We start from the raw sequence: 12,654 nt of genomic DNA, 5'->3' as shown, positions 1-12,654 counted from the left end.
TGACAGCATTGTCCCTGAGCCTTTTTAGAACCTGGCCTCGGAGCCACTGCTGGAGACTGGAACTCTGTTGCTGCTGTCCTAGGCTTGACTTTGTGCACAAGAGACACAGAGAAAAAAACAATAACAAAAACAAAACTTTCATTCACTCATTAGACAGGGAGCCAGCAACGAAAACAAAGTGCTGAGGATCCCGTTGGTGGGCTCTCATTCCCCCGCATGGATCCTAACGACAGAATTTCCTGCTGATTTTAAATCTGTTTTCCAAATAGTCAATTACAGATAATTATTTGTCCTTAATATTGCCATCTCTTTCATAGGAATTCTGTAATGATTTTTAAAAAATTATAGTTGTGTGTGGCTCCCCAGGACCTCAGGAAAAAGACTATAAATATTTTATTAGCATGGCTGAATGGAATTTTATTCTTGCATATGATAAATTATATATTCCTTACTCTTTCTCCAATCTCAGTTTGATCTCCATTTGGTAAATGCTCCAAATCAGGAAGGAGAGCACAGGCTTCCAATACTCGCTCATAAAACTGCTTCTGCATGATGGAGCCAAAGAGAATGTTTTCTTGTAAAATGCAATTCTGAATCCAGGCCTGCTGGGCAACATAAGCCACAGAACCCTAAAAAGGGAAGAAATAAAAGAGATGCTCTTAACAAGGAAAAAGAAAAAGATGCATGTACCACATTAAAGGAACATATTCAGTCCATGGTTTTGCTTTCTTTAACTTTAAACTGAATTTCTTTAAAAAAAAAAAAAAAAACTAGGTTATTTCTTAAATGTAACTATATCCTCTTGACATTTTAAATTTATATATGTTTGTTAGAGGCCTCTTCAAATGAGTTACTTTGTGCTTATTTGTTTTCACTGTAGTTTCTATCAAAGTTATCTGCCTCTGGTAGAGTTTTCTGGAAGTAGAGGCTGAGTGTATTAGTTAGCTCCAGCTGCTGTAACAAGAGACCACAAACTAGCTTGCTTTAAACAACAGAAATTTCTTTTCTCACAGTTCTGGAGATTGGAAGTCTGACAAGTTGTCAGCAAGGTTGGTTTCTTCTGAGGCCTATCTCCTTCTGCTTGCTGATTGACTGTCTTTTCTTGAGTCTCCACATGGCCCTCCCTTTGTGAGGGTGTATGTGTCTTAATTTCTTCTTCTCTTAAGAACATCAGTCATATTGGGTTAAGGCCCACCTTATTATATTTTAACTTAATTACCTCTTTAAAGACTCTATCTCCAAATACAGTCACATTCTTGGGATTAGGACTTTAACACATGAATTTGGGGGGAAACACAGTCCAGTACATAACACTGAGCCTGGAGTGTGAGCTTTTTATTTGGGATCAGTTCTGGGGGAAGGAAAAAGGGTAGGAGGATTGGGTGGATGAAGAAGTCATACTATAATCCAGATCCAACAAAGCTTTGACCAACGCTCTAGACAGACAGAGAGTATCACCCATCAGAACTGTTCCATGTTACTGTAAATTGGCCTGGCTTTCTGCTGTGTGGCCTCAGCCAGGCTGTTCTCATCAGGCCAACACTGAAGGAGCTGACTTGCTGCATGAACTCCCACGGCTGGGAGGCAAGCCCTTTCTAGATGGGGTATTTGGGTGGCACATCTCTATTTCCACATACTCACTGTTCCTAAGATGATTTTATAACTCAAATGACTCCTGAATATATGGAACTCTATGGTATAACATATCCTTTTAAGTGACCCTTCTTTTCTTAGAAAGGACCTACAGTATTTGAACTAGAGTCTTACCTTTCAGTCTGCCCCATGGACTCTACCTACACATTGATTTTAGAGAATTTATTTTAACTACTGTGCATTGTATAACAATACAAGACACTTAAAGTACTTTTTGACCTATGACCCTATGGATATGTATGTAACTATTAGCCTTTTGATTTCTTCAGATACTTTAAAGATCAACTTTTAATTCTTATCCCAAACAATATAATTCTGACCTGACTTGATTTTGAACACAAAAGTAATTGCTCTTGAATTGCTTTACCTAGTGAATAACCTTTTATTAAAATAGTATTAAATCAATTCTCAAGTGATAGAGATTTTGAACACTTACATATTTAGCAAGATAAGGGGAACAGAGGAAGAACAACAGAAAAAAGACTGGAGAACAGGGGAAATGGTGCAAAATACAAAACAGAAACTAAATACTACATTGAGAAGTACAGACTTGATGTGTTGGTATGAATGGAGCTGAAGAAGAGTTGATCCATTGTCACAGAGGTACAAATTTTTCCTTTAATTTTTAGAGTATTTATTACTTCAATTTCATATATAAATGACAATGTGTTAAATGTGTTTTTGTTTCATTTTATTCTTGATAATGAAACTATAATAGAAGTTTTGCTAATTCAAAAACTATCTTCCAATCTCTAATGTTCCTGATGGACTGAATACTGAAAACTGCATGAATGGTGCCTGGTGTGAACCTTTGATATTGAGAATGAGGAGACTGAAGGCTGAATGTTGTGATATGATATGCTTCAAAAAAATGCTCACATGAAACCCTGAAGAACAGAAAGATAAAACATGAAAGCACCTTGTAAATACTAAGTTTTAATTTTGTTGTTGTTATTATTAAATTAGGGAGGATAAGAATGACAGTTATAAATTAAGGATTAAAAATGTTTTTAGGGGTGCCTGGGTGGCAATTGGTTAAGCATCTGACTCAGGGTTTCGGCTTGGGTCATGATCTCCTGGTTGTGAGACTGAGCCTTAAGATGGTCTCTACACTGGACAAGGAATCTGCTTAAGATTCTCAAGATTCTCTCTCTTCCTCTCCTTCTGCCTCTCCCCTGTCCTTCTCTCCCTCTCTTAAAAAAAAAAAAAAAAAAAAAAACTGGTGGGAAATAATTCAGAGTGTGACACCTCATACCCTGCCATTGCTCCAGACCAAAGAACTTCCTGAAGGATGAAACTGTCCATTACACTGACAGATAATATCCTCTCTCTTCCACAACTCTTGCTTAATATACACAAAGGGTGTCCTCTCTGTCTTGTGACTAGTAACTGCATTGTTAGGATTTTTTGCATCACTATGAACAGTTTCTTAATTTCAAACCCTCAAAGGCATCAGAAATAATCTTTAAATCTTACCATGAGAGCTTTAACAATCATAATAAAGATAACAATAACCATAAAAATTCACAGGGAGCTAGCTGACTCTGTGCCAAGAGCCAGGCTAGGTTTTTGGACATTAATGCATTAGATGAAATCCAGAATTGATATTGTTTTTATCTTGATCAATTCCTAATTATTTTTCAAGATCAAGTGAAAGGCTACCATCTCTCTAATAATTTTTCTAACTCTTCAGTTTGTTGCTTTTTTTAATACTTTGATTCATTTTTTTACATCTGATTTAAACATTTATCATAATTGATTTTAGTATTCCCCTCACTAGATTATAAACTGTAAAAAGATGGGGTATATCATATTCATGCCTGTTTCCCTGGTACTAAGGTCAGCCACCTAGTATGTGTGCAATAATTGCTCGGTAAAAATAGCTGAAGGCACTCAATAAACGAAAATAACGTCAATAGGACAATCATATTTTTAAAGGATACTCACTGGTCTAAGAGAAGTTACAGTCATCTTCAACTATAGACAAATGATTGACTACAATCATTATGAAGAATAGAATGGTACAAAGACAGTACACGTAAGGTGAAAAAGTCCTGTTATTCATTACCTATAATCTTATTAGAAAAAGTCCCAGATACCATAGTTGATTCTAAAATAAGTAACAGTAATGCTAAAAGAGAAAAGAAAAAAGGACTGATCATCAGAGGATTGGAATCAGGAAAGAGATAAGGATAAGAGGAAATACATATTATGAAGAAAAAATGATCGAGTTGGAGTTGATTCTTCCTAAAGAGAAAAACTGTGAAGAAACTGGCCTAACATCCATAGAATTCCACCATCTTGTCAGAAAGGAGGTGGGATTAGGTTAGTAGTTTACCTAAGAGCTAGTTAAATCTAAGGAAAAACTCATTAGTCTAGTGTTTCAAAAAAACAACAGCTGATTAAGAACTTGTAGAATTCTTATTTCTATTCACTTTTAAGAACAGAACAAAAGGCTTGGAGTAGTCCTCTATAGTCCAAGGGCTGAAATTTAGAAGTATTTAAAAATAATATTACTGGTTTTCTGATATTTTTTCTGGGTCAAAGATCCTACCCCTGAGCAACTATAAGTCTTCTTAGAAATGTGGCTGTAATTACTTAGGCAACTTTGCAATGAATGATATTTAGAAACCAAATCAAATTAAAATATAAATCATATTAGTTTCTCTATAATTGGCTGCAATTCAGTTAATATCATCAAACAATTACCATAAGCATTCAAACATGATTCACTAAAGTATTTGGAGGACAGAATGCTGTTACTAATCCATCCACAGCTAATCAATTTTTTGTGGAAATTGAAATGTTTGCTACAAACTAGAAATGCCCATTAAATACTTGCATCTTCAATTTGATTTGATAAATTCTTATTGACGCTAACCATGTGCTGGCCATAGTCTAGTACACTAGGAGATGTGGAATGAAAGCATTGTTGGCTTTACCTTTCTTTGAACAACTCCTGTAAGTTTCTCCATTTCCCCCAGAATGGCAGAAAGCACAGATGATTTTCCAGATCCCACTGGCCCTACAACAGCCACTAAAGCTCCTTCTGGAATCTTTATGTTCAAGCTGCATGACAAGAAAAGGACAGAGATGATGCAGGAAGTTCTTGTTACATTTTTAATGGTTTTTCCCAGATAAGTCAGAGCACTGAGGATCATCCTTGAGATGGCCGCTATTCAAATGATACTACATTATTCTAGCAATACCCAACCTTCCAAAATACAAACAACAAATGCTGCAGTGGAAACAGAGGAAATGAATAGAAAATGAATAGAAAACAAGAGAGTTAAAGAAAAAAAATCCATAAAAATAGAAGGTATCTTGAGAGGTTTAAAAAAAAAATAACAACCTTGTAAATTTCAATTTAATATCGTCATCTTCTCCTTTAAAAACGGTAAGAAATAAAAATATGGAACACTATAGAATTAAATGCTAAAAAAATTTTGTTTTTAATTTTTCCCAAACTATGACTTACTTTTTTAGTACTGGAACCCCTGTTTTATCCCAGGAGAAGGAAGCATTTGTAAAACCAATGGCATGATCTGAGAAGAACAATAAATACAATGGTGCATTGTAGAGTCAATGATTTTCAACCTGGAAGTCAAATAAATATTGAATGCAGAGGAAATGCTGACCTCCTATATAGTTTGTTTCAATATTTTGAGGATGAAGCTCTTCAGTGTTGAGAAAGTCTTCCAAACGATCCAATGATACTCTTGTCTATCAAAATAAACACAGATGGAATTTATTTGGGGGTCAAGTAGAACTTCAATTAGAAAGACTTGCAGCATGATTAAAAATCTGCGATGCAAATTGAAGACAGTGATATAAATATTCAGCAAGCATAGCTTGAATTGTTCTAATGTTTATAAATAATTTCATTCCTGAAAGAAAAGAACGGCTTCAAGAATCAAAGATCAAAACAGATGTCATTTATGCAGGAAGGTATGAGAAAAAAGAAACAAAAATTCCTCCTTAACACTCTAGTAAAGACATAATAACTAATTAATAATTATAGAAAGATTAGTTTTTTAAAAACAACATCAGAATTGTTGAATGAATTCAGCTTCTGAATATTAAACAATAGCTTTGGCAATAATAACACCGAGTTTCAGTAAAAAAGCTACAAAAGTGCTTAGCTACAATTAGGATAAATAAGATCAATTTTGTTTTCCTGAAACTGACTTACAAGAAATCTCTAGTGCATTTTTATTCACTCAATGCTAGAAGACATCTATTGTTAGTGAATAAGATGTAACTGGGCCATGGTTTGTTTACCAAGTGCACCATATTAGTATGCAGGACTCATTCTCTTTCTTTCCTTTCCTTCTCTTTCTTTCTTTTGATATTTGCTCTCTGTATTTATTTAGTGAAGGCAGAAGTGTACCATTAGGAGTTGGAGAACACTTTGAGATACCAGACCCCTAGCTAGATTCTAATTTCAAAAGCAAAACAAAACTTATTCTAAGAATGGCATCTTTCTTACAAGAAGAATGCTATGAATTAAGTGTTGTTACAAGCATCACATCAACAGTACTTCTCTGCCCTCTGTTGGTCATTACTAGTAAAAGGACAACAACAAAAAAGGTATCCTGTAACAAAGGTGGATTATTTGGTATTCCCTACCTAATTAATTCTTTATTCAAATAATATACTATCATTACTACTATAATTTCAATATAATTAATACAATTTAATATCATTATTACTATTATAGTTACCATGAAGTAACTATAAGTTACTATTTATTCAAATAACATAAAAGTTTTAAAGGTAAAGTCCTTAATCAAAGAGCTGGTTCTAATAAGCCAAGCTTCACTTTGTTTATGAACTCAGACTTGAGAAAAAGGATCAGTGGCGGACACCAGGCAATCCAAACCAGACATTCAAAAAATTTTAACAGGAAATAGCAGGACAGAGGATTCAAGGAACTCACTTCTTCATATTCCCTGTGGTTTTAGCAGCTTTCTCCTCATTATAGTATTCAAAGCATCTCCAGAGACTGGAGATTACAGTGAAGGTAGGCTGAACCAAATACCTCATACAAGGCTGGTTGGCAGACTTGTATTAGCCACGCACGGGTCTCCCTGCTTTATTCATTCAGTGCAGAGGAAATGCTGCTGAACCTTGGGAAAACATTCATATCCAGTTCTATGCAAAGCACCTCACTAAAAATTTTTCAACTGAAAACAGACAATGAGCCTTCTGCTAGCACAGCATCTGACACCAGTTTTAAAAAGCTAAATAACAGAAATGAACACTTCGCAAAGAAAACGATATCCTATATTGAAATAATTAAAAGTCATTTTGATAGGAAAAAAGCATAGGCAAAGAAGACATGTCTCCTTCCATTCTTTAAAGTTTTCTATTACTCCTTAATGCAGGGAGATTAATTTTGAAAACAGCGTGAAACTACCACAAAAAGCAAAATAAATAATGAAAAAAAGAAAGAGAGAAAATGTGTAAAACCATAGACTCCAGTGGATGAATGATTCTTAGTTTAAACATATTTTGGATGTACCTGGACTACAGCTGAGATCACCATTGGTAAATCAAACAAAGGAAGCCTCAAAATATTAAACAAAGACATAGATGTAAACACTTTGGTGGCTGTTAAAATATTTCCTTCATCCAATAAGAAATAGATGCCAAATGTTGCCAGGGACACCTGAAAAATAGAGACATGTTCCTTCCTTCAGTTACTCAATGCTAAGAACAGGATGAGTTAAGGTTCCAAAAATAGGGGAAAAAATTTAAAACCTGTTTTATTGTTGTTTAAAAAAAATTCAGTGTCATCCAGTGTGATTGCTGAAGAATATAAAATAAACGTTCAGCACACTAAGATACACAGATCATATAATTATATATCTTAGACCATGGCATCCTTGGGACCATGCAGTCCAGCTCCTTTCTGTAAGACACTACGTTCTTAACTAGAGTCACCCCTCCCATTTAAGTTGTATACTACTGGAAGTCTGGGTGGCTCAGTTGGTTAGACATCTGCCTTCAGCTCAGGTCATGATTCTAGGGTTCTGGGATCAAGTCCTGCCTCAGGCTCCTTGCTCAATGAAGGGTCTGCTTCTCCCTCTGCCTTTCACTTACCTTGCTTGCTCTCTCTCTCTCTCTCTGAGAAATAAATTTTAAAATAAAATAAAATGTATACGAATTGACCTTTTTTTCAAGATGGAGTATTACGTAAATTTACTTTCCAGTGGTATGTGTATATTCTGATTCATATGTAGTGGCTATACTTTCTGTGAGTCATAAAATTAACTGAAGAAAGTATGAATAAATTATGGTCCATACCATTTATATTTACTCTTGTTAAGTTTCATTTAGAAAAGGCAGAAAAGTGCATATATGCATGAGAAGGTACTGACTATCAAGTACCTAAGACTTATCTTAAGCAAAATCTTCTTGGACATTTTTACCAAAGAATTCCAAATGTAAATATTGCTTTTATTTTCATAATACCAACATATATTTTTAAATAAAAAAATGACAATATTTTAACTTACCAATGAAAGAGACATATAGACTTTCTCCTGACTCTCTGACCGTCAGGAATGGTAACTTTAATTAAATCTGATGCTTCAGTTCTATGTGGTTTCATTACCCTTTGGCTTTTACTCATTGCTTTATACCTCAAAGCAATTTATACTCTAGTTTATGTATCATGGGACTCCTAATGTGTACATGGTATGATAGAGAATGGCCTCCATTCGTATCAATTTGCCTTCAAATACTAATTCTATAACTTTGAGGATGTATCCCAAACTAGCATGGACTTCCAGTTCCTTTTCTGAAATGAGAAAAGTGAGGCCTTATTATTGCAAGAATGAAATAAGGCAATCTCTATAGCTTATCTGACATGCAGGAGTAACATTCAATAAATGTTTATTCTCTTCCCAACTCCATATAGTGTGTGTTGGGTTTTGCTTAAAAGGGATTAATCACACAAATCAAGATATTCTAGAGCTGAAACAAAACTCTGGAATGCAGGTTATATGGTTTAAGAATACAATAGCATAGGGGCGCCCAGGTGGCTCAGTGGGTGAAGCCTCTGCCTTCAGCTTGGGTCATGATCTCAGGGTCCTGGGATTGAGCCCTGCATCGGGCTCTCTGCTCAGTTGGGAGCCTGCTTCCTCCTCTCTCTCTGCCTGCCTCTCTGCCTCCTTGTGATCTCTCTCTCTGTCAAATAAATAAACAAAATCTTAAAAAAAAAAAAAGAATAGAATAGCATATGTTTGAGCTGTGAGACATTTACAAAGAAGTAAAATTTTATTATTTGAAAAGAATACAGACCAATGAGAAAGCACATATTTTCCCCTTCTTTAAAACTTCCATTCCCTAATCTACATAAATCAATGACTGCATTTCTTGAAAATTTTATTTCAAATATAGAACATTTCACTTTGGACACCTTAATTCCGGGTAACTTGGAGGTGAATCTACAAATCGAATTTGAAAATCAAAATGGGAAATATTATATACACTCACCAAGAATGGAATGCAAGTTAATGTCAGCATAGAAAACACAGCAAGATACCCAGCTGATTTTTGTACTTCCAATTCCTGTTCTCGAATTTTAATAATCTTCTTTTGATAGGAAGATTCCCATGCATAAAGCTTGAGAATCTGTAAAGGAATCAGACAATGACTATTTGATAATCAATATCATAGAAGAAATAAAAATATGCATACATGCAAATATACACAGCCTACCCCCTCCACATACGCAATTGTTAAAGTTAAAAAAAAAAAAGCTGGTAAACTCATAAAGTAAAATGCCCCTATTTTTAGCTGAGTCAAAATATTTTCTTGAATTGTGATTTTTTTGGGAGGTAGTGGCTGGAAGAAGAAAATCACCATCTCTCTCTAGCCTTAGGTCCTTCTTACCCACCAATAGCTTATTCTTGAGTCAGACTTTGGCAACATCCCAGCTCTTGGCATAAGCTCCACAGCACATTCTGTTTAGCTTAATCTTGGTACTTTTCCTGCTGGTCCAACTCTCACTTCAATCCGCTCCTCATTTCTTAATAGCTACGCTCTTCTCCCTGGACTCCCAGTTTCTTGGAAACTGATGGCATGGGACTTGAAGCCATTTTTCAGAAAGATGACTGGTGTTTTGAGATTGTAAATTGGAATATAAATAATTTATTTTCCGTTCCTCTGGAGAACCCTAAAAATCTCTCACTGGCACTGTGAACTTAGACATGGCACTTAATTGCACAGAGACTTGGTTTCCTTGTATGAAAAATGAGAATGAGAAATTATTTTCTTGGGGTTTATAAGAATTATATGAGGAAACAGATATAAGTAGAGTGTAGGATCCATAGAAAATGTTCACTAAATGGTAGCTACCATCATTATCAGAGAGAGGCCATGGCATCTGTTATCCTTACCCCAGGGATACTGACCGCCCACACCTTTAAACTATGCTATACTTTCAACTTGCCTATACTTGGTCCTCTACAAGTATTCTCGTTAGTCACTACTGGGATTGCAATTCCAAATTTTAGACTTTGCTCAAATCTTCAGGAGATGTTCTTTATTTTATCTACACTGTCCTAGTCTTACTAATAATATAAATTTCCTTTTAAGAATATCAGTATTTAAAACCTATACACATACACTGCTGTACTTTTTATGAATACAGGGGTTATCAGTTAATCCACTGAGAGGTCCAAGATTCATTTGGATCACATTACTTTGGGAATGTCTGACCTTAATCACATAATCTCAGTTATTCAATAATTTAATCTGAGTTAAATTTCAGTTACTTAAGGCTATTCTTAATTTCAGATATATAAATGAATTTATTTCTTTTATTTGTCTCTTTTCAGGGTATCCTTTATCTAACAATATCTTTCACTTTAGTGATTTTCAATGTTGTAAAAGTTCTACACGGCACAATACAGCATAATTTTTATTGATTCCTAAAGTGAATCAATGTATACATATCATGGGCATATCCTATGTTTACAGTGGTAGATGCACCAGACAGAGGAAAATTTCCTATGAAACTATCAGTTCCAGAAGGAAATTCTATGTGGGCTTTGTAAATTTTGCCCTTTAGGAAAACTGTTAAGGCATAATCCAGATGCAACAGGATCTGAAATTGTCTATCTATCCATCTGAAAGTTCATGAGTTTGGTTTCACTGTTTTATCATTGAGAAAATATTAATGGCATGGGGCGTAACTTCCTTATGGAACAAGTAACTTCCTTATAATGTACCTTTTGCAGAATAACATTTGTTTGATCATTTCTATTCCACATAAAAGAACCTGAATGACATGTCATCATTTCCTGCATATAAACCTGCCTTCACACTGAGGATGACATTATTGCCACTCGCCTGCTTCATTCCATCTCTTCTACCCAATCCCTTCAAACAAGCCATTTTTTGTGTCTCTTGGGGTATTTGTGTTCACTTTTTGGGTGAGAAACAAAAAGAAAAAACCTGCATTTTATTTGGTCTTATTTAAATACTATTTTAGCAGTAAGAATTCCTATGCATCTGAAATCTGAAATACTCTGCCAATAATTTTTTATACAATTATATAATTACTTTGATATTAAGAATGATAAAAAATTCATTTATTGACTAACATTGCTATATTCTAAATAGTGAAATTAAAGTCATATTCCTTGTATATTACCTTAATTCCGTGTAAGATTTCATTGAGTAGTTTTATCTGTTTATCTTTGTTCTTCGTTTGGCTTTTCTATTTAAGGGAATAAAATGATAGTATATTTGAGAAGGTTGCTAATAATTTAACTTACATGGCCACAGCTATTTAAAAAACACAGTCTATTTTTTCCATTCTATATAATATTTAGTTGAAAGTCATCTTAAAATATTCATATATTATTCTACTGATAATGTTAAAAACTACTTATAAATAGATATTTTAAAACCTAAAAGTAGTCAGCAGTAGATATAAGCAAGGTGTACATTTCACAAAATAGCACAAAATATAGTATTTAGATGTAATTTGTTTAAAATTGAATAATAAAATAATATCCATCTTCTATTAAAATGGGATCAAATTCCCCAAACTCTATCAATTATTTACATATATAATACATATATATCATAACAAAAGTATCACAGGAATAAAAATAAAGGTCTGTATATTGTACATACACTATCTTGAGTATTAATACTTGTGATTAAAATGTGTATTTTAAGACTCCTGGGTGGCTCAGTCAGTTAGACATCTGCCTTTGGCTCAGGTCATGATCCCAGGATCCTGGAATCAAGTCCCGCATTGGGCTCCTTGCTCAGCAGGGAGCCTGCTTCTCCCTCTGCCTGTGCCCTCTCTCTCTCACAATTAAATAAAAAAATGTCTTTTAAAAAAATGTGTATTTTTTTAATATTTGCTCTTTTTTGGCAAAGCCTATGTAATCACTGTATATTTATTCAAATATTTAACATTTATATTATTTTATCCTTATTATTGCTTGGATATTGCTTCTTAAGGGTTTCTTCTAATAATACTGTCACAATTATGATATAAATAATCATAAGTACAATATTTGTATATCTAACAAAGTACACATTTACACGTTAACATCCGTAATACTGTTTGCACGATTAAAGACCTATTTTCTGCTTAGCATATTTGTACATAATATTGCACTCTTTGAAAGTTTTAGGCCTCTACATTAAGTCCCCCAAATCTATTTCTAGTCCTAAATATCTGAATTTAAATTATTTAAAATATAAAATTTTTTAAAAAGCTAGCTTAAAAGTATTTATTAAAATTATAAACAAGCTTGTTATTCTAAACACTAGTGTGTCAATGGTTCATAATTACTTCATAGTTACATGGTATTTTCTGATTCTCATCTTTAAAGACTAGTCATCTTTTTGATAATTATTTGGTAATTAATCTGAATTTTAAAAATTCAGAAAAATATAAAAGAAGGTGTAAATCCTCATCACCTCAATGTATTAAGGTAATAAGTGAAAAATCTCCCCTCCTTCCAT

General features: G+C 34.0%; 1 protein-coding gene across 6 annotated transcripts in view; it reads right to left on the bottom strand.

Moving 5' to 3' along the window:
• Positions 1-12,654, bottom strand: part of LOC132012308 (multidrug resistance-associated protein 1-like) — a 90,270-nt gene that overhangs the window by 45,771 nt on the left and 31,845 nt on the right. For all 6 annotated transcript variants that reach the window (XM_059392158.1, XM_059392161.1, XM_059392162.1 and 3 more), the window contains 7 exons: positions 11,321-11,386; positions 9,157-9,294; positions 7,178-7,324; positions 5,292-5,376; positions 5,132-5,198; positions 4,596-4,722; positions 453-629 (listed from right to left, as the gene is read on the bottom strand). In XM_059392158.1, coding sequence (XP_059248141.1) covers positions 453-629; positions 4,596-4,722; positions 5,132-5,198; positions 5,292-5,376; positions 7,178-7,324; positions 9,157-9,294; positions 11,321-11,386 — 807 coding nt within the window. The remainder of the gene's footprint in view (positions 1-452; positions 630-4,595; positions 4,723-5,131; positions 5,199-5,291; positions 5,377-7,177; positions 7,325-9,156; positions 9,295-11,320; positions 11,387-12,654) is intronic.

Source organism: Mustela nigripes, chromosome 2, assembly GCF_022355385.1.
Source record: "Mustela nigripes isolate SB6536 chromosome 2, MUSNIG.SB6536, whole genome shotgun sequence".
Lineage (NCBI taxonomy): Eukaryota > Metazoa > Chordata > Mammalia > Carnivora > Mustelidae > Mustela > Mustela nigripes.
Note: the sequence above shows the minus strand (reverse complement) of the source record. Positions and strands in the feature narration are given on the sequence as shown.